The sequence below is a fragment of the Vidua chalybeata genome, chromosome 10 (genome assembly GCF_026979565.1).
Source record: "Vidua chalybeata isolate OUT-0048 chromosome 10, bVidCha1 merged haplotype, whole genome shotgun sequence".
NCBI classification, from domain to species: Eukaryota; Metazoa; Chordata; class Aves; order Passeriformes; family Viduidae; genus Vidua; species Vidua chalybeata.
Genome location: NC_071539.1, coordinates 19,996,922 through 20,023,822, shown reverse-complemented (window position 1 = coordinate 20,023,822; position 26,901 = coordinate 19,996,922). Strand labels below are relative to the sequence as shown.

General features: G+C 42.3%; 1 protein-coding gene across 4 annotated transcripts in view; it reads right to left on the bottom strand.

Annotated features, from left to right (window-relative positions):
* Positions 1 to 1,168: 1,168 nt before the first annotated feature.
* The window catches only part of ARMC8 (armadillo repeat containing 8), a 63,059-nt gene continuing 37,326 nt past the window's right edge, over positions 1,169 to 26,901 (bottom strand). For all 4 annotated transcript variants that reach the window (XM_053951239.1, XM_053951241.1, XM_053951240.1 and 1 more), the window contains 16 exons: positions 26,014 to 26,094; positions 24,687 to 24,762; positions 24,511 to 24,601; positions 21,110 to 21,170; positions 18,179 to 18,379; positions 16,179 to 16,274; positions 14,742 to 14,824; positions 14,387 to 14,468; positions 13,072 to 13,158; positions 10,930 to 11,022; positions 10,307 to 10,456; positions 8,562 to 8,657; positions 6,498 to 6,593; positions 5,927 to 5,999; positions 4,904 to 4,997; positions 1,169 to 3,665 (listed from right to left, as the gene is read on the bottom strand). In XM_053951239.1, the coding sequence (XP_053807214.1) occupies positions 3,632 to 3,665; positions 4,904 to 4,997; positions 5,927 to 5,999; positions 6,498 to 6,593; positions 8,562 to 8,657; positions 10,307 to 10,456; positions 10,930 to 11,022; positions 13,072 to 13,158; positions 14,387 to 14,468; positions 14,742 to 14,824; positions 16,179 to 16,274; positions 18,179 to 18,379; positions 21,110 to 21,170; positions 24,511 to 24,601; positions 24,687 to 24,762; positions 26,014 to 26,094 (1,494 nt within the window). In that variant the 3' untranslated portion in view covers positions 1,169 to 3,631. The remainder of the gene's footprint in view (positions 3,666 to 4,903; positions 4,998 to 5,926; positions 6,000 to 6,497; positions 6,594 to 8,561; positions 8,658 to 10,306; positions 10,457 to 10,929; positions 11,023 to 13,071; positions 13,159 to 14,386; positions 14,469 to 14,741; positions 14,825 to 16,178; positions 16,275 to 18,178; positions 18,380 to 21,109; positions 21,171 to 24,510; positions 24,602 to 24,686; positions 24,763 to 26,013; positions 26,095 to 26,901) is intronic.

The following is a 26,901-nucleotide window of genomic DNA, read 5'->3' as shown; positions in this document are numbered from 1 at the left end:
TGCCTCCTGTGCCTGCCTCACCTGCCTGGCACCTCCCAGCCCAACACACCCTCCTCTCCAGTCTTCCCACCTCTCTCCTAAACTGGGGTCTCAAAGCAAGGCGTGGGATCCAGGCATGACCTCGCAGCACTGAGCAAGGCTGTCCCCACCCAAACAAGCTCGGTTTGTGGTTTTCTTTTCCTCTCTGCAGTGAGAGCACAGCACCCCTGGTGATGCTGTTAAGGCAGGGCTGCTGCTCTTACCCCATCCCTTCCCACAGCTGGGCACATTGGGCTGCAGGGGCACACTTTGGAGGTGCTTCGTGTCACACAGCATACAATGCCTGGTCCTCCAGCTGTTCACTGTCCTCCTGGCTGAGGATTCAGGTTTTGGTGCATCAACACCCTCAGAATGTCTCTTTTTGTGGCAATCAGCCTAAAGAAAAGCCCTGATGATTTTGACCACCACTTGCTCTTGTGCTCACATTTCAGGATTACCAATGAAAGCCCTTTTAAAGCCATTTTCTACTCTTCAAGAACCTAATATCAGGCTTAGTGATTCCTCTGCCTGCTGTGTCACTGCTTCAGCAGTTTTGAGGAGGCGCAGCATCCATGGCAATAGGTAAAGTCTGTACAAATAAATATTAACAAAATATGAGACGTTTGCCTTTAGAATATCCTGGCAGAAGCTGCTTTACACAGGTTACTTGGCTTCTTTCACTGTCACAATGCAAATCTGTGACTGGAACAATAGCCACATGATGTTTTATTTGATTTTCTGTGTGGGAAAAACAGTCCAAATGTGGAATGAAAGTGGTGGGGAGAGCCAAGGGTACCATTGTCTGACAGCTGGTGTCCCAAATGCCCTGCTCAACTTCACTTTGTAGCAACATGTAACCTCTGAAAGGAGGACTCCCGTCACTAGACCCATGTATAAAGAGAGGACATACTTATCAACATCTGTCAGGATGGCTTTTCAGCAGAGAAATGGCCCAAGAACAGCAGAAATCCTGGTGATTCATTTGCTTTGGTTCTGTAAGCAATCCTGGAATTCGCAAGCTGCTGCTACCTCATTAAGTTGGGAAAGCTCTGGGTGACCAGGAAAGTCTGTCCCACTGTGAATCTCAGGCTGTAGAGAAGTTGACATAGAAAGCTCATATTTCTCCAGGAAGCTGAGAAAAATCTAGATGTTCTGGTAAAGGTCTTTTTATTTACAGTATTCTTCTTTTTGTACATACCTATAGCATCATCAAAAATTATTCACAAAGTTTAAGTGAATGTAAAAATGTTCTCATCCAACAGTTTGTCCTCTCTATACCTGTGGAAAATGTCAACTGTTCTCATGCAGCAACAAGATTGTCTGAGCATTGGTTTTTAGTTTTTCTGGCAGAATTTTAGGAAACCACCTCAAAACTTGTACAGAGATACTTTTACTCACCTTTTTTTCTGAATACCTGTAGGCACCAAAGTTCTATAGAATCAAACTCAGATTTGCTTTTAGAAATGTGAGCTGGGGAAGGATGAGAAGAGATACATAAGAACTCGAGCTCTTAAACACAGACAGGAGTGCAAATGGATCAGGGAGATGCCCACTGGACAGTTTTGCATTTACAATACCTGCCTCAGAACTTTTTTCTCAGTTCAAGCAAAAATATATTTGATTCAATTTTATAAACAAGGCTTTGCTTCTGAGGTACTGAGATTTAACAAGTTCTCACATATTTTTACTTTCCCTTTTGTTCAATCCCCAAAGTCCATCATGAAACATTTGCAGAAGGACGTTAAAAATTGCCACTTACTGCAATGCTTGGGGGAAATGTGTCAGGTGCTCACTTTTATTTGTCTTTGAGAGTGGAAGAAGTTACATGAAATGCAGATATTCTCCTTTGCAACCAAGTGATAACAGTTATCTGATACACAACACATTCAAATTCCAGGCCAAACTGTGGTCACATTTTCTGACACAAAGAGTTACCTTGGAAAAAAAGTAAGGCTGTCATCACAATTTGACCTTTTGATTAGAAATAAAAGTTTTAGATAATTATCAAAATTGGTTAGCAAAGTTACAGACTTCTCTTCTTGCTGCAGCCTTCCTGAAGCTCAGTGTAAGAGAAGAAGGATTTGGTTTAAGACATTGGCTGCAAACTCTAGTGCCTGTTAGTGCTATGTAAATACAGTGTCTGGAGAGTCTGACTATGAACTATGGTCTCCAGAAAGGAGACCTGGGCAGTGAGTCAGAACCCTGAACTGCCTGAGGAGACTGGGAAATCACTGGGCTCTGTCATTCCAGCCTGACCTCACTTGTACTCGTGTTTCCCCCTGCACACTTGCGGGCAGCATTTCAGGAACATGTGGACAGTCCAGGCTTCTGGATGCAGTCACACCTCACCAATTATCCAGCAATCTAAATCCATGCATGTGTGTATAGCTGCATATATACAGAAAATCTGGAGCAACGTTACTGAGTATAAAACAAGACAGAAGCCCCAGTTTTTCCATCCCTTCTCCAACTTAATGCAGCCAGTTGATAATTTGTGGAAATAATTTGGAAGTCACTTAACTATTTGTGGAGATAAAGGATTCAAAACAAAAGCAATCTCTTAATCCTGCTTGCCAGCTCCTTCTAGTCTCTGGAGGATGTAACTTCTGCAACACACTGTTTGCTCCACTGATATCAGTGATCAGAAAATCCTTCTGACCATGAATAAGCCAATCCTTCAGCAATTAGCTGAGCAAGTTCCTGGCTGGCAAAGCAGGAGCTTATTCCTGCTGATCTTGCAGCCACCTGCTCCTTTCTGAAAAGCATCAGTCATGCTAACCCTGAAGTATGAGCTTGTTTTCTAAAAACATAAAGAAACCCAAACCCAATCCAGTTGGCCCATTCCATGGATTTGAGCATGTCATCGATACCTGGTGACCTTGTATTGTGGCAAAGAACTCTTGGACCTTGTCAGTACAGAATGTGCTGCTTGGAATTTGCAGTCTATTGTCTCCCTCTATTTTTCTCTTTAAAAACGAAGTATAATGTAAGTTAAGCTGAAGTTCAGAAATGCATATATTTTACTTAAAAACATTCATCTCTTCAAAATTCAAAATAAACTTTATGGGATACAACAGTTTGTTTTTTTTTTTTAAATAACATTTCATTCAAACGGTATATAATTCATTGAAGTATTCGTACAGCAAACAATGGTTAACCCTTGAAAACCTGTAGAAAAAGATTTTCACACAAAAAAAAAAAAAAAAAAGGAAAACCAAAAGTGAGGTCTCACACCCACACACTCAACCTGGCACACACACGCACTCAAGCACCCACGCACCCACACAAGGCTGCAGCAAAAGCAGAGAATTGGAGGCCCAAAAGGAAAATGATGACTGATTGTTCTATCTGAGAGTCCAGGTAGCTCAGGAAAAAAAACCCAAAAAACCAAAACAACCCCCCCACCCCGAGTCCTCTGAGTAAAGAAACTACCTCAAGAAAATTCTCAAGTGCACTGGAGACCTGATCATTTGAACTGTTTCTGCAAAGCAGCTCCCTGCACCTGAGAAAAATGCAGCCCAAGGTGACTTGTGCAAATATAAGGAGTCAGGAGTATCTCCTGCTATTCCTTAAGTAGACATGAGGGGTGTCCATAGATTCAATTAGTCTTTGATCATGCAAGGTACTGCTGGAGTGCTGTCTTCGCCCTGCAAGAAAGAACAGCCCATTAATTACAGGAATCTGGCTTCAGCAGCAGCAGCTCCATGGGCAGGCTCAGAGTGTGCCAGCAGAGAGGGAGGGAGGATGGCTTAGGAAAAGGCTCCCTCACTTTGGAAGGATCTAGGCCGTGGTGCAGAAATGCTCTGTGGGGGTCGTAACTGCTAAAGAATCCACCTGGCATCCAAGGATAACCTGATCCAGCCAAGCACACTGGACCCCAGCATAAACTGAGGCACTCCCAGCATGGTGGGGCTTGGGATGTGTGTTACACACACCTTCCAAAACCCCTTAAGAGCAGTCACTGAAGAGCAATTGCTTTCTGTAATACAGGTGTACCATGGAAAGCAGGTCTTTGAGCTGAGAAATCAAGGAGTGTCAAGTCAGAATATACCAAAGGCACATTAGTCCTGTCAGGAATCCTGGCCCCACCAAAAACATACAGTGAGGTGAGAGGGAGGAAGGAGCCAGTCTAATAATGCAACTTACATAATCTAATATTGCACAATGTTTTTGTTAAAACAAGAACACCTCCCACCAGTGGGCTAATCACATGGGCTAATTCTGAGTTTCCTCCCACCTAAAGTGAGACATTTTGCTCTTCCTTTGTCCCCCACAGCTCCCAACCTGCTACCATGACCCTAACACACTTTTCCAGGACCTGATACAACTCATCAACACGGAAGAAGATTATTTATTTGTTTCTTCCCAGCTTTCTGCTGTGATCACAAGCCATAATAGCTCATGGAGGGGGCTGGTGTGGCAGTAGTGGGATATTAAAATGTTCCTGATGATCATTTTCAGGGCTAATAATCTGGCATAGATTTTAAGATGAGAAGCCCTAACTGCTACAAAGATGTCTAACACTAGAGCATCTTTCATAAAACCAAGAATACCAAATTTAATGCATTTTAAAAATAACTGCACAGTTTTGAGTTGTGTTGTCTGTGTGCGACATCTTTCAAAGATCAGATTTTCTCCTCTGTGGAATAAATACCGACTGTTGCTAACTGTAGGAGGGATAATTGCAAAAGGTTAACATAAAACCCCAGAAATTGTCAGTAACTTTTGGTTTTTCATGTGTTTGGGAAGGAGCCAGATGATCTGTGTGGATACTAACACAGGTAACAACACAGGTGTGTGCAAAGTTACTGCTGGGCTTAATTAGTTCAAAATAATTTAATTGAGATTAACAACTGTAGTGATCCTGTATTATCTTCATACTCACTTGTCACACAGATTTGGATCTGAGGACTGACTCAGTTTATGTAGAATGTCTACTACTCCCATGTCTCGCAGTTTGTCTTGGCGCTCCTGTGAACCTGCAACAACAACAATCCCATTGTTGGGAGTGGCACCAGCCCAAGGGTCTGCAGGACAGCAGAGAGGGGTGGGAGCAGGAACCAGCTAAAGGAGGGGTAAGGAGCAATGTCCAGCTACAGCACAGCCATGGAAAGACTCCCTCAAGTTCTGCCTGCTTCCCCAGGGAGCTCCAGCTTCTTTTGCTGTGCTCTGTGTTTGGAGCCAAGAACATCTTGAAGGCAAAAATCTTTATCCTAAGGTATCCTGACTTCAGCTGTTTTATTCTCATCTCTGATCTCACAGGATTTGGATGCAGAGAACATTCCCCTGGAGGTGTTTCTGAGCCTGACTTCTGCCCTCTCCTCCTCTCCCCATATTTGCCTGAGCAGCACCATCCTTCAGCCCCCTCCTGGTAACCTCCCACTCTGCCAGGCCATGACTTCTCCCCAAATGCCTTATCCATTGCTCCCAGTTCCACCCACAAGTCCTTTAGCTGGTTTCAGCCCAAGCCACTTAAATCAGCCATACTGTGGAAAACTTCTTTGGCAGAAATCCCCTTCTAATCCATTTATTCTCTCCAGTGAACCTGTTCCCTCCAAAAATGAATTTCCATAGTCCCTTTAGATCTGGAAGCTCTTACAAGAATTGTCTTTCACTCCAATAGTTTGGAGACTTCACAGAAATGCTACAGGTGAAAACCTCTCACTATGTGTCTCCAGTTCCTGTTTATTGTCACTGTGTCCTTGTGCCTTCCCCAGAAAGCTCTCTGCATCCTCTTCAGTGTCTCCTGACCACTCCCACATTCCACACTACACCTATAATGCTGTGTCCCATTATACTTTGGATCCCACTGCGCTGTGCACTGCAAATAATTGATTACTATGCAACAAAAAAAGCTTTTTGATCAGGATAGTAACTTGTCTGTGCATTAATAAGGAGGGTTTCTTACCTTCCTCTTCATTCCATATGAGATTAGATATACAGAACATGGCAGCAAGCTGTAGTTTAGCATTTGAATGACTCTAAATATAGAAAAATAGAACTCAAGTTTAGAAGAAGAAATTCAGAAATTCACAAGACTTGTATTTTGGCATTCATCATGTAATAAATAAGATAGCAAAGCTGGGATTAATTCTTATCTACATCTTCTTTCAAAGATAGGGCCATAATATAAGGCACTTGGGTAGTGGTCAGTTACTTCCTTCCAAATGTTTACTGACATCTTCAAGATATGCCTTTTCCAATCTCATTAAATGTTTTCTATGTAGATGATGTCACTAATATATAGTGAATAACCCTAATATATAATTTCCTAATATATAGGAAATAACCCCTGGATTTTCCTTTTAGTCAGTTCCTCTGTACACCTCTGCCATACAGAACTGTACTTACACCCCACTGGTTATATGGAAATTAAATGCATGATAGTGAATAATTCACAAAACAAAATCCTAAAGCACTTTCCTCTTTTCATTCCTGCAAAAGACCAACACAAATCCTGTAAGAGAAATCTTCCCTACCATGTAGTATTTGATTTTCTGCAGGATGTCATCATTGGTCATAATCAGTTCTTTTGCTGTCGTGCCATCTGCTATATTGGCAAGGATACACAATGTCTGAAAGAGAGAAAAATGGGAAATTATTTGGCCCCAGATCGTATCCCATGACAGCTTCTCTGACAGCTCTGAACTTGGGACAAACAATTCCTTTAATTTGTTTTAATATCTTTAATCTGGAGGTTCCAGCTTGCTCACATCTAGGGCCAATGCAAAGGAGTTACCAACTCTGGGGAGCAGCCCTGGTCAAAAACATTAATCACCATTTTAAAATGAAGAGCAGCACTCATTAATTCATTGCAAGGAAGAACATTTTAAGTCTCTTATGGAAATCTGCAACATATAGAAAGAATAAATGCCCTGGAATATAAAGCAGTCTGTTCTGTAGCAGTGGCTGGGGGGAAAGGAAAAACAACAAACCCCAACCATTTCCCCCTCATTCTCAAGGCCAGGAAAAGAAGAGACAGATGTCTTCCTGCTGATCTGGCAGAGGAGTCATTTGTTTTCAACAAGTCTAATCACAGTTGTCACCTGCAAAGGTAACTCCAGATACTTCTGCAGCTGGTTATTTCTTTCAAATTAGAGAAGCCATCCCACAGGATGCCCTCAAAGCAGCCTGGCCCACGCTGGCACTACCTGCACAGAGCTTTGACTGGCACAGCCCCTTCCCTGGCTCTCAGGATCACCAGCAGATACTCCACAAGCTCTTTCCCAAAGAGCTCTGGAAGAACTTGACCATCTTTTCTGGACATGTTGGGAGGACACAGGAGCACGATCAGCACTTGCATGGTGCTTGTGTCTAAGCTGCACTGCACTGTGTCAGCAGCTGCAGAGACTAATTACTTCCAAGCTGCTAATTACATCCTGACGAGGCTGGCAGTGACAGAGACAATCGCTGTCCTGCTGCAAGCAGGGGCTCTGGTGCAGACAGGTAGTACTGGATCTTGAAATAAGAGCCAGCTGCACCACAGGGACCAAGGAAATGCTCAGTGGACATAGGACCCAAACTCCAAAGCCTATATTCAGCCCCAGCCCTTTCACAGAGCATTTCCCAGGTATGCTGGTTCTCCTGTGAAATAATTTGGATAGGTGTGGCAAGGTGAATAAGCTACACCAATAAAGGCCATTCCTGTCACCACAGCTTATCAGGAAGACCTATTTAGAAAGCCACATGTGGTTAGTTCTCAGCTGTTTCAGACCCATGGTGTCACTAAACTTGCTAGCAAGAGTCTTTGAGGACTTTTTTTGCTAATTTTCACTTAAATTGCCAAAGGAGGCCTGTTGGCCTTCAGCCTGTCTTTTCTGAGCAGGGATTTAGACCAGCTCTACTCCTACACTCATTTCCCATGCTGTTGGCTCCCCATATCCAACCCAAGCCAGAGCAACCCTCTGACATCTCCCACAGCTCCTTGCTGCCCCCATCTGTCCCCACCACACACCCAGTATGAGGAAGAAACAAGGTTCTCCCACTACTTGTCTTGTCTGGCACAAGAGTTATCCAGCCAAATCCTGCCCCCCTATCCTCTAACTGTTGCTTTAGCACCCCCACAGCAGCTGTCCTTGTACATTGGCTCCAGGATGCTATTCCCTGCTGGCCGTCTCCTCTTTCCTTCTACCTTTCCCCTTGAGATTGCTTTTCTTAAGTTGTAATTTGTCAGGCCAGGTCCCTCCCCACCTTTTCCTGGGCTGCACCAGAATGCTCTTTCCCCTGCTGGTGCTTCTCTTCTATTCCTACTGATTCCTTCCTGCCATGCAATGGCCCCAGTTTAATTCTTCTGCTCTCACATCCCTCCTCTTTGCCAAACCTACATTTGCAAAACCAATCTGAATTTAGTTCAAACAATTTTGTAACACTCCATTAGAAAGAAAAGCATTCTTGTAGGTACTGAAGTTATTCATCTGACAGATCTCAGTAAAATATTCACAGCATATCATAATCCCAAACAAAAATGACATGTTGTGAACAGTAAGCATTCTTTGCTCTCTTATATTTTATTCTGCCAAGACAACACAAAACAGAAAAGGTACCTGCTCTTTGACTTCTATATTGTGCTCCCCTTCCAGAATGAGGGTCACTGCTTGCATGATTTGCTTCCCATGAGTGCTCATTATGTGGTCTATGTGCTGCCAAAGCAAGGATGAAATACATTTAGTGTAACTCCCCAGATGAGGAAGGGACATTCCTGTTTGAATCACTCCAAGTGAGGACTAGCAACACTGCACACAGAGCTCCCAAACCAAGAATTAATCACAGCAGAAACACTTTAGAACATCCTTCTTCATGTGGAGCCTGCTTTTGTCTGAGAAAGCATCATATGGGCCTTGGTGGTGCTTTCCCTGTCACCTGAAGAGCAGACACTGCTGTCCCAGTTCAGGCTGAGGCCTGAACCCTGCTGACTCAGGCTCTAAATGTGTGATGCTGTAGTTGGAAACAACCACTTCTCTTCTGATAACCAGGGGGTAATAGAGAAGAGTGAGAAAACTGATGTTTTTTCTCTGGTATTTGCTACTCTGTTCCCTGGGACACTGTACCCAGGTCCAACAGTCACATTTCCAAAGCCTTAAAGAGGACAGAGAAGTAAGCCAGATGCATTGGTTATTGTCAGGCAAAACTGCCCTAAATTCACAGGGTCACAGCTCAAAGGTCACTTGATGACAGACTATGAACACCTACACTAGAATAAAAGATAAAAGATTAGACAAGCTCTACTGGATTAACTGATACCAAACCTCAGGAGTGGCAGCAAACAGGCACCAGAAATGACCAGCACACTACAATTCTTTAAGACCTCAGGGATTCTTGTAGAACTTATTAAAATTGTTATTAAAGGGATTTCATTGGAAAGCTGCTGAATGAGTTATTATGGAGTGAGTTTTGGGTAGAGGTTGAAAATGGCTGGTTCTGGCTCCAAAACCTACCACAGGAAGCAGTTCCAGATGGAGAACACCTTAAGTGACAGTGAGAATTATCAGGGTGAATTCAATGAATGACAGGCTATTAAGTATTTTTTCATATTAAGACAGAGCTATTTTTTTATCAAGGTTATTGAGACTCAATGAGTAAAAATATCAGAAGATTTTTTTATAGTGACCTTTTTCTCATAGAAACACAATATGTGATAAATGCACAGAGAGGCTTCATGGGTTTTTTCCCCTCAAAAATGTTGGCTAGCCAAATTCTTGCTGCATATTTTCCCTCTGTTCTTCACTGGGGATTACCCCTTCCTTTTCCTCCACTAATATCTCTTTCTCCCTGTCAAAAACAACTCCTGGACTTACATTTTCCAACTATTTTATTTCAGAGTGTAAAAATGAACGTCTGCATTTTGTGAGTGCACAGTCCCACACCAAATTCACAAAGCCAATACTATCTATGTAAATGGATAAGAACAGAAATATTTCAAGTGCCAAGGAAGAAGAAAGACCAGTATCTTTAAGATCTGGATCTTCCCATACACTGACTCAACACTGCAACCCTCAGTGTTTATCTGGAAAACTTTCACAGAGAAACTATGAAGAAAATATTGTTGCTAAGAGCTAAATGCAATGGAATTGAACATTAAATGGAAAAGTCTAGCTCTGATAATAATTACAGTGTTTCCATGGATGCAGAGGATTCGTTCAAATACTTTCTCACACTGATTTGCACATTTGCTTAGAGATATTTGAATAAATCCAAGTGGTGTTAAAACAGGAAAACGTCTTGCACAGGCACACGGGATTGGCTGCTTGTTTGATCAGCTTTCAGAAGGTCTGTTTGCAGCTCTACTTACTGGGCGAGTGGAGAGAAGATTCCTGAGCAGTCCCAAGGTTTTCATCAGAACATTTACATCGGAATCAGAAAGCAACTGAAACAACTGCTCCGTGCTCAGACCTCGCAGGATGTCTGACTTGATCTTCTGTTCCGCTTGAAATGCCATATTCTGAAACAGACACGCTTTTTAATGGATTCTTTTTACCTGAAAACATCAGCTTTCATTCTTTTAGTAGATTATTCCCTACAAGAATATATCCTCCCTAAATTAATCTTGCAAAAAGGCTGTAACTTATGAGCAACTGCTACACAGCGAGTTCAATTTCCACACTGTCTTACACCAGACCTGGTTATTACCTGCTTTTATTTGCCCCCTGGCATGCTACTGACACTACTTAACTGCTTCCATGAATGATCTTGGCAAAAAATTAGTACCAGAACTGAAGAATTTATTTTACTTTATGGACTAATGGATGAAGTATTCCAGGCTGACGCTGTTTTTCTTCTGCAGTTTGGTGGAACAACAAGCCAGATTTCAGTTATGTCATTTTTAATAACAACTGACAAGTTCTACAAGATATGTTCCCAAACTTTTTAAAGCACACAGCCACAAGTGGTATTTCATTGGGGTGTCCTACTCACCATTAAAGCCCAAATGCCGTTCACTCGCAAGGCAAGATTTTCACTCTGGGTTAAACTACATAGAAGTTCTATGGCTCCTGATTCTAAAATAGGCTGAAAGAAGGAGGGAAAAACAGATCTTTACAAAACTACTTAGACTAACTGCATATATGAAAATACTAAAAATATACTCCTTATATCTTATTCTTGAGCTTACAACATGTCCCCACATGAACTGGCCATGCCACACCCCATATCCATGACCATTTAAAAGTAGGTTTTATGAAAAAAGTCAGGTCAAGGCAGCTGCCTTCTCCTTCATCTGTGTTTGTGGAGACAGGGATGCACACACATTTATATGTGTATATACATCATCTCACACTGCTGTGATATTACACACACATCTGCCACACCCCACAAGCAAATAGGTTTTCCTAGCAATTTTCAGCTTGGGACTGCTCTCCAAGAACAATCTTCCTTGAGTGAACACATGATTCTGGGTAATTAGAGGGATATATGTTTAAAAAAGGTTAAGGACAATGAAAGCTACTTGACACCATGCTTGACATTGAATCTTTGTGTCCAGTAATCAGACCAAATGAAAACTTCAGTATAATAAAGAAAACTGTAGACTTCTTGATTGAACTACAAAACCTTGTAATATCATCTTTAAACGACAGGAAAAATATCAATACATGCACTTATCTTTCACACTGGTTAATGTAATGGAAGTGAAGCTTGGAACAACTGCTTTCCTCCTGAACTGAACTTACTGGTTCATCCAATGAAAGCAAGAATGTGTGGAAGAGGCTGGATGCTGAGGAGCAGGCTCCTCTCTGAGCAGCAGCAGGAGCAGTTTGTGCCCAGCTCACCTGATCCCAGGAGCTCTGCACTGCAAGAACCTGCCAGGGATCTCACCACAGTCCCTGGGGCTGCTCTACAGCCACAGCACTGGAGCCATTCCCAAACTGGAATGAATGACTCAGCTCACAGGGTACAACACAGAGCCACTTCAGCTTTATTCACTTACTGAAGTGACTGGTGGATAACATACAATTTTCAAAATACAATGGAGAAGAAAAGGGCAATATGTAAAAAAGATCAGATGCCTTATAGAGGCTTTCAAATCTAGTACTTCTAAATATTCCTTCCCCTTATAAAATCAATATTTTCTTTAGGCACTGATGCTTTTGACATGAACTATGTGTCCTGACAGAAAACCCAGTATTTCACTCCAATCTGAAGTGGAAACACTAAAACAAAACAAAACAAAAAAACCAAAACCAAAACACAAACAAACAAAACCAAAACAAAAAAACAAACAAACAAAAAAATAAACAAACCACCCAACCCCCCAAAAAACCTAAAGTAAAAAAAACCCTAAAAACTCAACCAAAAAACCAAAACCAACCAACCAAACAAAAAGAACATAAAAACTGAAAAAACCCTACAAATAACCCACAAACACTTGACCTGCAGTCTGCTAAAAAAAGCCCCATGGCTGGCCTCATGGCCAGTGAACTGTGCTTGGCATTATTTCAGTTAATTTGCTGTCTCACAGATATGATTGAAACCACCACAACAACTGACAATTTGGTACTCCATAGAGCCCTGCAGGACCTAACATACAGCACAATCTTGCAAATATTTTCTGTAATTAAAAAGTAGTTTGGACTTGGGGAATTGTTGCACTGCAGTGGAGTGTTGATTTGTGGGTATGATCTGTATGAAATACAGACTCTGCAGAACCAGATATCCTGTACTGTTCATCAGAGAACAATAAAAACACAAGTCTCAGCTAAGCCAGCATTTTCAGCATTACAGTAGCATAATTCTCTAAGACAATGGATCACATTGCAAATTATCAGTGTGGTTTCTTCTTGTTTATGATCTTTCAAGATAACAGTATTTTACAAGTAAAAAGGAAATGACAAAACTTCATGTCTACTTCTTTTCTTTAGAGACCAAATTAACTGTCACAGCACTGTAAGCAGATGATTTTTTTTTGTTCCCAAGCTATCAGGGGCATAGGCTCTGTAACATCACAGCTCCACAACATCTCACAAGCAATGGCTGCCAATTAACATGCCTTTATACTAATTGAACCATTGTGTAATCACACTTTAGTCCATCCCTTCTCCCTGCTGCTGGCTAAGTACTCACCTCCTTGCTTGGAGAGAATTCCAGAAGAAGATTGCATAGCGTGGAAGATGCTACTACAAGAATTTCATTTGGAGCATTCTGTAAAACCTGCAGGCACAGAGGGGAGAGAGAGGGATTCTGTTAGCGAGATAACGAAGAGATCACTAAAATGGAATACCTGGAATTATGCTGCAGCTGGATATTCCAGACTTCCAGCACCAGGAGGTGCTTCCATGCTAGCAATCCAGACCCAGACAATGATACACATCACAGGACAAACTGGAGCAATGCATTATTTCACTGAAGTCAGATTTGAGAGCTTTCAGTCCAATTTAGTAGAAATCACTGGGGACAAGCCCTGCTCTGCAAAGGACACATATGCAGAGGAAGCTCCAGGAGGAGTCTCTTCAACCCCTCTGTACCTCGTGCTAAGCACAAAAGAGCAAATTCTCTAAGGAGCAACCTCTCAGAGGAGCATAGCCTGAGACAAGTTATAGTCCCCTATCTCCGCCTGGATCTCCAGCAGCACCAAAACACCAGTTCCTAAACCAAACACATTCCTCCCTTGTTCTCTACTGCCAACAACACCTTCTGTGCTCCAGCCACTTCACTTCTGAACAGTCAAGTCAAGCTCACTTCAGGAGATTCTTATGGGTGTCAATACTGCCCAAGCCTCCAGGCATGCTACCAGACTTGGTCTGTTCTGCATTTTCAAGGTCTCAAAGATGTTGAAACTGAGAAACTGGTTTATTTATCTGCACTTATGACAGTGACATTACAGGATGAGAGATGACATGTCTTACACACTTGAATCTCACTTAATCTTGTGGAAAATTGCACTATATGACAATATGTCTTTTTAAAGGTCCTTCTGAGCTCTTTGGTTTCAGCTATAGAATCTGCAATGAGATGTAAGAGGTAGAGAATCACAGGAGAAAACACAGATCTAAATTCTCTTGCAGGGCTCACAGACCAAGTCTGAACTGTGCCATCTAGCCCGAGTCTGACATTAAACGACATGTAGTGCTTGTAGTGTCCTACAAGGATTGCAGGACTGAGAATAATTTAGCTTCACTCACTGATGATAAAAAATCCACAAAAACAATAATGAAAAAAAGGAAACAAAAGGCCAACCAAAACCAAGCATGAATCACAGGCTTGCTGCTGTTGGCTTTTGTTGACTTATGACTTTCTTAAGAGAAGGCCACAGGATTTTGATTTCTAGGTAATTTGTATCATGATTCTACAGCAAGGCATGCCAACTGAACAGACACCTCGTGTTCCCTGAATGGACCAGAACACTCCAGGCACTGAGAGCTGACTGCTCCTCACTTACCTTCATTAAAGGCTTCCATACAGCATGATCCTGAAAACTTGTCCTGAGCTGCTGGACAGAACGGGACAAACTGTGCAAACATCTGGAATGGAAGAGAAATCTTCCCTGTGAGACATGCACACCCCCATGGACACTGCTGTACACACCCTGTTGCTCCACAAGGATTTCTGAGCTGGGAGGCAGACAAGGAGAAGGCTGGAAACAGCCAAGAGAAAACCCTGCACCAGCCCAGGATAACTGCCCCTCTCCCCCAGGAGGGCTCCCAACAGCAGAACTGAGGTCAGAGCAGCTCTCAGTCAGTTCTCCCAGGTGCAGCACAGGCTGTGACAGAGGTTCTGGATGAGGACAGGCTCACCTGACTGCAGCCAAGCGCACCTTGATGCTGGACTCGGACAGGCCGTTAACGATACGGTCCATCATGTTCTCAGTCTCAATGATCTGGGCCAAAGAACTCAGGTCAGTGCACAGCTCAACAGCATTCATGGCTTGCTGGGGTTTTGGCTGCAGCATCTTCAATGTTACATATAAAAACTGCAGCTAAAACCAGCACACCACACTCTCTTGCCAGATTAAGTGGGAAGTTTTGTGTATCTACAGACAATTACGAAATAAAAAAATCCATATTCTATGTTCCACCATGGCTTTTAGTCATCAAGCAACAAGAGGATGATTTATTATATATAAGTATCTATCTATCTACACACATACATATATATACACAAACATATATGACAATTACCCTTAATGTCATATTAAAACAGAAGTGAGCAAGTGTGAGTGCACACAACATATACAAACTACAGATCAGAGACAGGTTGTAGAGCTGTGTGGATAAAAAATATCCAGTAGCTCACCTGCCATATTTAGACAAGGCCAGCACAAACACTTAAGACCAGTATTTTGCATAATAAATCAACTTTGGCATGTACACACCCACTGCTTATTAAAAGCTGTGTAAAAGGAGGATCTTCACTATTAACTAAAGCAACAAAAGAGGAGTTTATGGTGTTGAATTCTGGAGATCCTGAGTGGTACCCCACTGATAAATCCTCCTGATGTTATCTTTTCACCCTGTGTTTTCCTGTCCCCTTCCTTCTGCTTTTCCCCTTGAACCAGCAAATAAACTAAAAAAAAAATTCCTGTCTTCTACACTTGCTACATGACAGTGCAAATCCATGATTAATTAAAAAAATGCTCCTTCTAATTATTAATTTATTAAATTCCCTCCACTTTCCACACATTAATTTTTAACTATGTGAGTGGCCCAAGCAACCAATCTCTTTTCTGTAATGTTTGAATCACCAACTGCTTTGCTGTGACAGTGCAAGGCCTTGGTCACTTGAGAATTGGGAAACAAATTCTGACTTTAGTTCCCAATATGAACAGACTTTCCAGGTTTTTTTTTTTTTTAACATTTGTCATATAATGGAATAAATGAGAGCAGAGGTGTATTATCTCTCCCAGAACACAAGTTTCAGAAATTTCTCATATGCCACAACAATACTCCTTATGGAGTAGCCAAGTACCAAAAATGCTGAAAGACAACTCCTTGTGCAAGTCTAGTTCATCACTGTGAAGATGCTCACGTAACTTTACTTTTGTTATACTCTGGTAGCAAGACATTAATTTTTGTTCCAATTCCACGCAATCTGAAAGTTTATATTAATGAAGGAAAGAGGTCTCATTTCAACCTACTTACACCATACCTTGGGAAAACCTTGGGAAGGTGGGAATGCTGCCTTCCAGCTGCCCCTGTGGCTGAGCAGTGGCCCAGCAGGCTCCCCAGGCTCACCTTTTTGCGGATGTCCTCGTCGTTAGCCCCCAGCGACGCGTACAGCTTGAAGGCGGCCTGGCGCAGCTCGTGGGCGTGCTTCAGGTCGTGGTCCAGCTGGGAACACAGCACAGGCACCAGGCTCAGCCACCAAAACAGCTGCAGTGTGATATTCTGATTTGTTCTACACCCCCTCTGTCTGCCACCCCAGGGGCAGCCAGAAGCACAAAGTGCTGCTCCCTGAGCTCACGTCCACATTTACCAGCTAAATGCAATAACCAGAGTTAAGAATATGGTGCATTTCTCTGCTGAGTTATAGAGAAGACAACTCTGTCTTCAATTTGAGGCCAAAACAAGGTTAGGACTCTATCAAGATCCTATTCAGGTAAAAGCTATTCTTATCTCCCAAAAGAAACTTAGAGGAACTAGCCAGAAGGAGTGAGAAAATTGGGAGAGAATCAATACAAGTTTTATCAAGATAACTGAAGCAAAACCAGGAGCCAAAGTTGGCCTCTAAATCTCAGGCCATGTTAAGGAGGGTGAGGTTGGATATCAGGAAAAGGTTCTTACCCCAGAGGGTGCTGGGCACTGCCCAGGCTCCCCAGGGAATGGGCACAGCCCCAAGGCTGCCAGAGCTCCAGGAGAGTTTGGACAATGCTCTCAGGGGTGCATAGGATGGGATTGTTGGGGTGTCTGTGCAGGGCCAGGAGCTGGACTAGATGATCCTTGGGGTCCCTTCCAGCTCAGGATAGTCTGTGATTTTATGATACTTAATGGGAGCACTAAAGGCATCATAAAATAGTGGTGTTTGAGGTTGACCCTGCTTGGAACAGCAAATCTGGGCTCTCAGATCTCCTCATGTTCTCTTCTGAGAATAATTCCGTGACTCTGACTATCCTCAAAACTGTGTACCAAAGTGTTCCACAAAATAATGTAATCTTCAAAGACTACACAAAATGCCAGGAAAATGACAGTATAAGGTAGCAAAGTGCTGAAATAAAAGAAATGTCAAAAATTAAGCTCTATGAGTAATTCTCTCCAGTGCAGCTATATTGGAGCAGAAGTATTAAATAATTGTCATAAATATTTTAAGCAGACAAGTTCTCTGTTTGGCAGATTCCTAGCTCACTCCTCACGTAGTTTTACCTTACAGGGTGCAATTCCAAGCACTCTGTTCAAAGCCAGTACCCTGGATTCCCAGCTGGCTGCTTCTACAGACTTACTGCACACTCAGAGCACTGTCATAATATTTAGAATTGCACCACTCACTTTTGGAACCTGATCATATTTTTGATGCTACAGCCAATATCCATTATTCCTCAATAAGCTACTAAACTTCCTTTTGCTCAGTTTTTTATACTGTAACTAATTTTTTTATGTTTCATTGGCATTTTTACGGAGCATTCAAGAGGCTCTCTATGCAGAATTAACCCCATTCTATAAGGGTCAGGGAAATGAACCTGTCTCTTGGGCCAGTTTCAGAAAAAAAGCAAAGCTCTGTAAAGTATTTTTTCGGCTTCTTTCTAATAATCTGTCTCAGTAAGACTCCAAGGTACATCTGGTCTCTGTTTATCCAACATCTTGCAAGTGCAGATAACTCATAATATAAAACAGTGCACGACATCCACACGTTTTTGTGTTTTAACACAACAGAATCACCTCCAAATTTCAGATTTTCCACAAACCTGACCTAAGAATTGAAAACAAATCTCTCTTCACATGGACTATTGTCTCTTATGAAGCTGAAATGTACTGGTTCCTGAAGGCAAGATGTTTAAACTTAGAGGATGGGAAAACCAGATATGCACACTTTTGTGTGGTCAATGAAGTCTCCAAAGAGCAGTGACTGAGACTTGGAGAGTACAAACATCAAGAATGAAGTCCTGCTGGACCTCTGGTCACCTTTCAATTGCAGACCTCAGGCATGAGGTTTAACCAGAATTTAAAAACCTCGTCCTGAGCTGGTTTCTTTTTGGTTTTGCCCATTTCTCCAAGGCCGAGAGCCGGGTCAGGGAACGCACCCTCTTGATGTCGGTGATGGCACTGACGGAGCTGGGGTACTTGAAGTAGTCTGCCAGCATGACGATGAGGTGGTCGGTGATGCTGGCCATCCTCTGCAGCTCCACGTCTGTCTCTATCAGGTAGGCCAGAGTCTCTGCCCCCTCCACCCGCTCCTCCAGCAGTCTGTCCTTACTGCACATCCGAACCAAGCATGGCAGAGTCTGCAGAGATTAAAAAAAGGAGTTTCTAGTGCAGCTACATTGATAAAGAAACTCCAAAGAAATGAAACAACTGACCTAGAGCAATGCTCTGCATTCTTCTTTAGATAAGAACTTTCACAGACACACATTTCAGTGGGTTCAAAGACTCCACACACAGAGGAATTGTTCAGGCATTGCTAAGTGTACAATTGGCTACTTTCACACAACTTCTCACACAGCCAAAATCATGCAACGTCTGGAAGTGACCATAGACAAAGTCTAACAAAAGCTTGTAAAAAAAATTTTAAAACCCCTCAAAAGGTGATATTTTCACAGGCTTGTTCTTACTGCACACCAGAACCAAAAGTACCCAAGCTGCCCTCAAGAAGTACTTGACCCCTCCTGCCCTTCTGTGATCCAGGATTAACTAAGGACAATGCAGTCAGAAATAATCTCAGGGTTCCTTTCCCACACACTGGCTGCCTGGAGCAGAGGGCAAGGGAGGAATAGTCCTCAGCAAGCAGCATATTTGATCAACCAGAAAAGAAGCTAACTTGGAATCCAGGTCCAATCTGCCTTCCCTGACATCCCCCCTACCGTGGTTACACCCACATGACAACAGTTTTGTTATTCCTTCTCTATTGAAACAGAAAAACCAATCAAGTCTTTCTGTACCTGAAGCCAAATGAAAAGTACTTAACTCTGGAGAGGCCAATTCTCCAAGAGCTGGGACTCTGCTCCCTCAAGCCTTCCCAAATATGAAAATGGACAAGGAATAACACCAAGGTTTGTGCTTGTGCAACACCACCAAGTTCAACAGAATAACTCTAGTAAATGTTGTTCAGAGTTATGTTTTGGGGACTTGAAGTAACATCTACCCATTGACTGTTCAAATGATTAAATAGTTAAATACCTTATCTCCATTGCACAAGAAGTAGGTTTTGCCTACATATTTCAGAAAGCTAGATGTCACCTCAAATATTATCACTGAGTTGGTAAATCCTGCAGCTAATCCAGTGAGCCGAAGAACTCCCTTCTGCACACCTGGCCTTGAGGCAGCATGGAAGACTGTACATAGGCTCCCAAAAATTACATTCATGTGGAGTGAGAAAGAAAAGAAGTGGAATTCCCTGTCTAAATCACAGACAATGTACTTCTTAATTCTTTCCATGGTCAAATGGCCTGAAATGAGCTATTTCTTGGAATTCAAGGGCTGGGCATTGTTAAGTCACTGGCTGCATGCACCCAAGAAACACAGATCTCATGTTTTTCAACATTAAGCAATTTTATCTGCTTAAAAACAGAAGCAAGAATTCTAACTGTTCCATTGGACTTACAGGTCAGTACAGTGCAATTAATGCAAAGGAGTAGGGGGCTGGGTAGGGGTGTAAGATGGAAAGCCACAATGCACACCTGGCCAGCAGATAAACGTCTGAAAATGGACTGTAAAGATGGAATATCTAATTTCCATGGTATGGCTGGGATGTATCTGGGTTATCTGGACAGTTTCATTATTCGGATTCCAGAGAAATCATTTCCCTTCCCATCAAATCCATTATTTATCAGCTTTCCCTGCCCTTCTCAAGGGATTTTATTTTTTCCCCATGTTGCAGGCCAACCCACTACTCAAACTGAGCAATGAAAGTAAATTAAAACCATTTTGGAAACACACATTATTGACTGGCCCCCAAATGCAGAAAGTTCGATAGCAAAGGGTCAATAATTCCTGAACGCTAACAGGGCCATCACTTCAGTTCAGTGGAGGTCAAAGGATCTGTAGCTGGATTAAGCCCAGGGACACTGTTATCTTGCAAGTATGAGCTCCTGGAGGAAGAATCACTGGGGTGGTTTGAACAAGGCAAAGGTTCTGTGCCTTCCTTCTCCCCTCACTCTTTTGTCTGCTCTCAAGTACTACAACACATTTAATTCCACGGCCTCACACATGGATTTGTGCTGAAGCAGCTTCCATGAGGAAAAAAATGCTGCTTTTGCTGTGAGCTGACCCAAGCACATCCCTTTGCAAAGGTTTGAAAGGATGGTGGTTTTTCACAGGGCCCACGTGGCCCAGCACGTGCAGCTCCACAGGGCAGGGACCAGCTCCTGGCACTGCCAGCAGACCCTGCTCCTGTCCCAGGGCAGAATAGCTCTGGAACACACACATCCTGCCCAGGTGCAGCCCAGCATGGGGGATTCATGAAGGGAAGACATTTCCAAAGAAGAAAGAGGTTTGCAGGAGAGATGGGTTGGGAGAATGCAACTGTTTGCAGTTGTTGTAGGGAGAAAGGAGAGCAGAGAATTGGAGTGTCAAATTGGAACAAAGCTAAGGAGAAGGATGAGGGAGAATGATGCAGTTTGGCTTCCTCAGCTGTGCAGTACCAGGTGCCTGTGCAGAACAGATGCCAATATGCACACTGGAATGAACAGTACATTGCACTTTCTTGCACAAAAAGACAGGAGGGGTGGGCCTTTGTCTCAGTCAACATGTAGATTTTTTTATCTATCATTACTTGGAAACAAAGGGAAACCAGGGAACTATTTTTTTTTATTATTAAAAAAAAAGTCAGGAGAGCTTGGTGTTTTGCAGTCTTTGGTGTAACAGATTTTGTGCTACCTTTTATATGAGAAAATAAAACCAGTGTAGACCTACATGAGAAAACCTTTTGAACAGAGAACTGTTTAAGCAGCTGTTGTGGCCAGCACAAAAAGAATTACTCTGCATTTACAAGGTGGTTGAAGCAGGACACAGCTCACCTTGAGAACGATGCAGGGATCGTCCGTCCGTATTGCTCCGGCTCTGCACATGGAAGTAAGGCTGCAACAACACAACAAGACACAGTCACCTACCATGGCTTTGGTGCACTTCAGCTGCTCCAGAACATCTGTGCTAATGGAACACCCTCCCTGTGTTGGATTTAAATACATCAGAGCTTACTAAGCCTGGGCACACAAACTCCTCCTGGTGCACTTTCTGGCAGGTTTGCACTGCAGAACCCCTGATCAACACACACAGCACACACTGGCCACAAAGAGTCACACCACCACCCTGACTGAGCCCCACACCCAAAAGGAACAACCTGAACTAAGCAAAGATGCAACACACCCAGACCTTTTCCTGTAAGGTCTGCAACACCCTAGGGTGTGCAGCCATCAGGAGAGAACCAGCACAGGAACACAGTCTGACAGCTCAGGCACAGACACCCAGGCCCTGCCCCAGCACAGGAGAGGTGGAATTGCTGTGCTGCCTGTCCACAGGCAGGGCTTTACACTCTGCAGGAACCAGTACACCCTCACTAACAATGAACCCAGCCAAGGCTCTGACACTGCACCAAGCCAACATTTGTTCCTTATTAGACAACAGCTCACAGTGGACATGACAACCACAAGGTCTCACCAGCACACAGCATCAGACAAATTCCAAGTTCTTTGTTAATGTACTTGTAAAGTGCCCCAAACAGAAATGCAAAAAAAGTGCTTTACTTTGAAGTGGTTTCATTTTTACCTGCTCTGCTACAAGCCAGTGGAACGAAGCTGGAGAGGAACTGCTGTGCACCAGTATCTCTTGTTTTAGCTCCTGAACTAACCATTGGAACTGGCTTTTATCATGCCACAGTGGATGTTTAAAAATGTAACTGCATTTCAGTAAAGGTAACTTAAAAGTAACATGTTTGGACCCCCAGTTGGGCAGGGTGAAGCTGTACACAGGGTCAATCAGAACTGCTCAGCTAAGGAACAGCAATGTGCTCATATCACCATGGTGTGTTTCACCACGTCTGAGCTCCTTCCAAGGCCCAGAGTGAGTTCTTTCACCTCCTAGAGGCAACAACACTGATCCTCGTTCTGAATACAGCCACAGGTAAAAATCCCACAATCAGAAATCTTTTAATACATTATTTCTCAGAAAGTAAGAGATAAGACTTGAATGTTAGCACAGAGATCATCTGCTAAACTTTTACTGCCCAAGCCTTGCAGCTGACAGCAGGAAACTCATTTTCACACCTGCACAGTCAGGAGGAAAGCACCCATCCTGCAGCTGCCATTTAGTCTGGTGACACCCTATTTGCCAGGCAAAGTAGCTCTATTTCAGCAATGAAAGAAAGTAATTTTTGACTTCAGGTAACATAGGCTTGGCTTAGCTTGAAGCAATTATGGTGATTTTAGCAGGAAAGGTTACTGCCCACTTGCAGCTGCAGAGCACTCTCCCAAGGGGCACCCTGATCTTCCCTCTGTCCCAACACTGCTGCTCAAGAGAAGGATCTTTGCTCCATTTCAATCAAGAGGTATTACCCTGAATCCTCCAAGTCTACTTCAATTGTTGAGGGAAAAGAAAGGGAACTTCTTAAAGTAGTCTTGTATGCCACTCCAGATTCAAATAGAAATTATAGAGAAAGTTCAAAAGGAAAAAAAACTTTCTAGATCTGCATTCCAAAAAGTCTAATGACAAATCAGAGGAACTGTAGATCAGCTGACTGAAGCTGGCAAGGTAGGAGTGAAATCTAATTTACAAGCAGAAAAGAAACATGATCTGTGACAATTTCACCTACTACTCTCATTAGGAAAAAGGAAGAGAGAGTATGACTTGGAGGCAATCAGGTAGGGGATGGACCTACAGAAGAAAAACCAGAAGGGCTTTGCAAACTCCAGGACTGCTGTAAAAATGAGAGCCCTAAGAAGGATGAGTGCCTGTAGACTAATTGGGAGAAACCCAATCTGAAATTCAAGATACTGGTTTGTCTACCATTTCCCTGCAATTTATTTTTGCTGCTTTTCACCACATCACTTTCTTGCGCGCTTTCCAAGGTCCAGATGAGCCAAAGTACTGCAAAGCAACAGCAAAAGATGGGTACCCAGTTCCTTCAATCAGCAAAGAACACCAGGATACCTGGGAATGTCCATCTCAGAACAATTCTTCTAACTCCAGCCTGTCTTTATGACTTGTCAACTGCTTTATATCTCGAGATTAGTAAAAAAATTACTTTTAAGTATGTAATTCTCTATGTATTTTCTGACTTCTCAAAGAAACACATAAATCAATCAGAACTGAGACTGCTACAGTGCAATTAATCTAACTTGCCATCTTCACTAAGAATTGCTCAACAAAACCAGACTGCTTGGGCCAATTGTGGCTGGAATGGAGGCTAGGAGGTCCCAAGACATACCTCCTACATGGAGTGGGATTCCCCAAGAACCCTCCTCAAACACGTGCACATCACTGAAACTGCTTTCATGAATGTGTTAGGGCATCACAACCTGGCAGCATGAGCAGAGAGTCACAGATCCTACCTACCCTACCTGTTCTTCATCCACAATCAAGAGACTTGTACTGACACAAGTGGCTGTGAAATTTTTTGGTGAACTCAGAGAATGCACTGCTCCTTGTCAAAAAAAGCCATCAAAAACTAAAAGAATAATCAAATAACGCATCAGCAACCAAACTCCTGAGTTAAACTTAATTTTAGTAGTTCATACTAATGGGTGATTTTATCTCTCTAACCCCCTGGAGTGATCTATTTCATTGCTATCAACACAAGAAAAGGAAAATGGTCCTAAAGGGTGTCAATCCCAGCTTATAGAGTGAAAATAACCAGGGTGCTGCTATTACAGAACTGGGTCACATCTTGTCACTGGGTAGGAAGTCATTATGGAGATGAACACACAAATGTGCTCACACCAGCAGGGAAAGCTGAAGTCCAAAATTAATTAATAACATTAATTCTGCTGTATGAGCACATGAAGAATAAGCTATTTTATTTAAAGCAGTGGGGTAGAGGGACTAACTCTGCTCTCCCATCATCTTGGTGCAGTCTCCAACACAGCACAGCCACCAAGGACAATAGCTCAGGACTGTGCTCTGCCTGTTCAAAGCAAAACGTATCAAATCTAAGATACATGTGAAAACCCATATGGCTGAACACCCATTCCTCACAAAACTGCTGCCCAGCAATATTTTTCCCTGTTTATGTGCAGCAAAGAGTGAAAGTTACATTATAAAATGGGGTGAGAGCCACTTGTTTAAGAATTCAGATAATGCAAACAGTATCTTTAATTATTCTAAGATTTTACATCCCACATTACTTTGGAACAAGGAGGAAGGGAGCAGTTGAACAGTAAGGATTAAACTCCCTGCTATTTCCCCAGCTCCTGAAGACAATTACCATTTGGCTGACGTGAGCTGCATTTCAATGGGCTTGTCCCTTTGTAGCATCTTCACAAAAATCTGTGGTAACAATTCTCCATCAACAGACACTGAAAAGAGAGAGAGCTCCAAGTCATTCTCATTCAGCCAGGCAAAAAGTGAGTGTCAAACCAGTAGCAGCAGTATTGCACTCACCATTGACCAGAGTCATGGATACCTGGGGGTTTTCAAAGGCTAGAACTGAGAAGCATTTCAATGCCTGCATTCGGACCTGTGTAAGAACATAATAAGAAATATCAACACTGACTTCAAAGCAAAATTGGGCTACACTGTTGGATAGGCTTGTAGAAAACAATGCTGTATAATCAACAAAGAATTGAGATGCAGAATCATGGCAGATAGAAACATCTAACTCACACCCTGACTTTTGTCATCTCCCTGTTGGAACTATACTTCTGTAGGGTATGTTGTAAACTGTGAAGAAAACCAGCAAGGTTAAAACTTAGGAACTAAACAGGAAATACTGGTCTTATTTGTAATGCCTCAGAAATGTGTAAAAAATAACAGAAGAGAAGAATACAATATAACAATGGTACTTTTACTTTTCAGGACTCATAAGTACATTAGAGAGTCAGAAATATGTACCCTTGAGATTTCTATTTCAGAATCCTCTGAAGGTGGGCTTAATAAAATGTCTAAAGAGAACCATCCAACTGAAGTGATTCCGAACTAATCTTAGAACAAATATTCACTTTCAGTTTTACTGCCATTACACAGCCTCGGGTACCACCTGGATGAAAAGGATGGACAAACTTCTTCATCTTGGCTCCTCCTTCTTCAGTCCAAAGTTTTGATTTAATCAATGTTTCGACACAGGAAAGATCAACCATTATCACCTTCCCTGATCACAGAACCTACATTAGTTCAGGTACTAGTCTTTGACTTGCCCTTCTACAGCTGCACATATTTAAACTGTGTTCTTGTCTTCACAAGTGGAAGGACTGACAAGAAACTGACCATCCTGGCCACCAAGTTACAGGTAGAATGTGAAGCTTGTCCTCTCAGGTGATGGTCCAGGATGGACTTCAAAAACACAGAGAAGGTAGGAGAGACTCGGGAATTCAGGGAGCACAACATAGACAGCTGGTGGCCTCGACACATTCCACAACCATCTATTCTTACAGGTAGGACTTCCTTTTTAGAACAGACCACATTTGCTTTTCTTCAGCTTAACTTCTTATTCTCATTTATTGTTCAACAAATTAGACCAACTGGCTTGCCAAGTGCCAGTTCCTGTTTGAAGCAATGCTAGGCAGACCTGTTTTCATTACTGCTGCTTCAACTTTACAGTACAATAGCTCTGGTTTTGACAGAATATGACAAATAAAAGCAACTGCTACTCTACAAATATACATGATACCTGTTTATAGCTTTGGTTCACAGGCACAGACACAGTTTTTATAATCTCCATTTGAATTCCTTTCATAAACACATGTTAAACAGAGTAGTTGTAATGTCTTACTTTGTAGGAGGTGGAGACCAACAGATGTGCAATGCTCTGAACAGCTCCATGGTTAAATAAGATTGTCTGGTGATCTGGACCCTTCAAAGGAAACATAACACAGGGTTTTTAACACAACATGCAAGAGATTTCCACTCTCTGCAATTTATTGTTAAATATTTAAGATACATTTCCTAACATTTACTTTGTAATCAGCTGGCATAACAATTTTATTTTTATATATATAAACAACTTCAACTTATATTTTTATAGCATTTGTACTTTTCTGGTAATAATTTCCACTCTCTCCTTCAATAGACAATGACATTATTTCTCACAAATGAAGAAACATGGATACAGAACTTCTGTTTCTACTCTTCCTACTGGAAACAACTAAAAGCTCCTGATTTTCTCTACAAATCACATAAAAGATCACCAGTCAGTAATGCCTTCCTCACTGTTGACATTAACATTTTCAACAATTCTAACTGCAGAAGGGAAGGGATTTCTTCTAAAACTGGTTCCAAAGAGAGTGACCATGCTTTGAGAGGAAATTCACATTTTCCTCCAATTTTTTATTATTTATTATTTTAGTTTCAAGCAGTTTGGCCACAAATCCAGCCAGCCATCACCTATTATTGATTTCAAGATCTAAGCTCGTAATGGCTGCTATACCAGTATTTTTTCCAAAACAGCCTTTGGAATTAAACACAATTTTGCAGGAGAAAGGTCTACAAACTTCTCTAGCATGACAAGGCTTGATCAGGTTGAAAAAACAACATGAAATCTCAGTACCTGCAGCCCCCAGCAGTCTCTTGCCAAAGCTGGTCTTTGATTTGCAAACCTCTAAAAGTAGGTTCATAGCTCTGGTCATCTCTGCATTAAGCACAGGCCATGCATATTTAAATT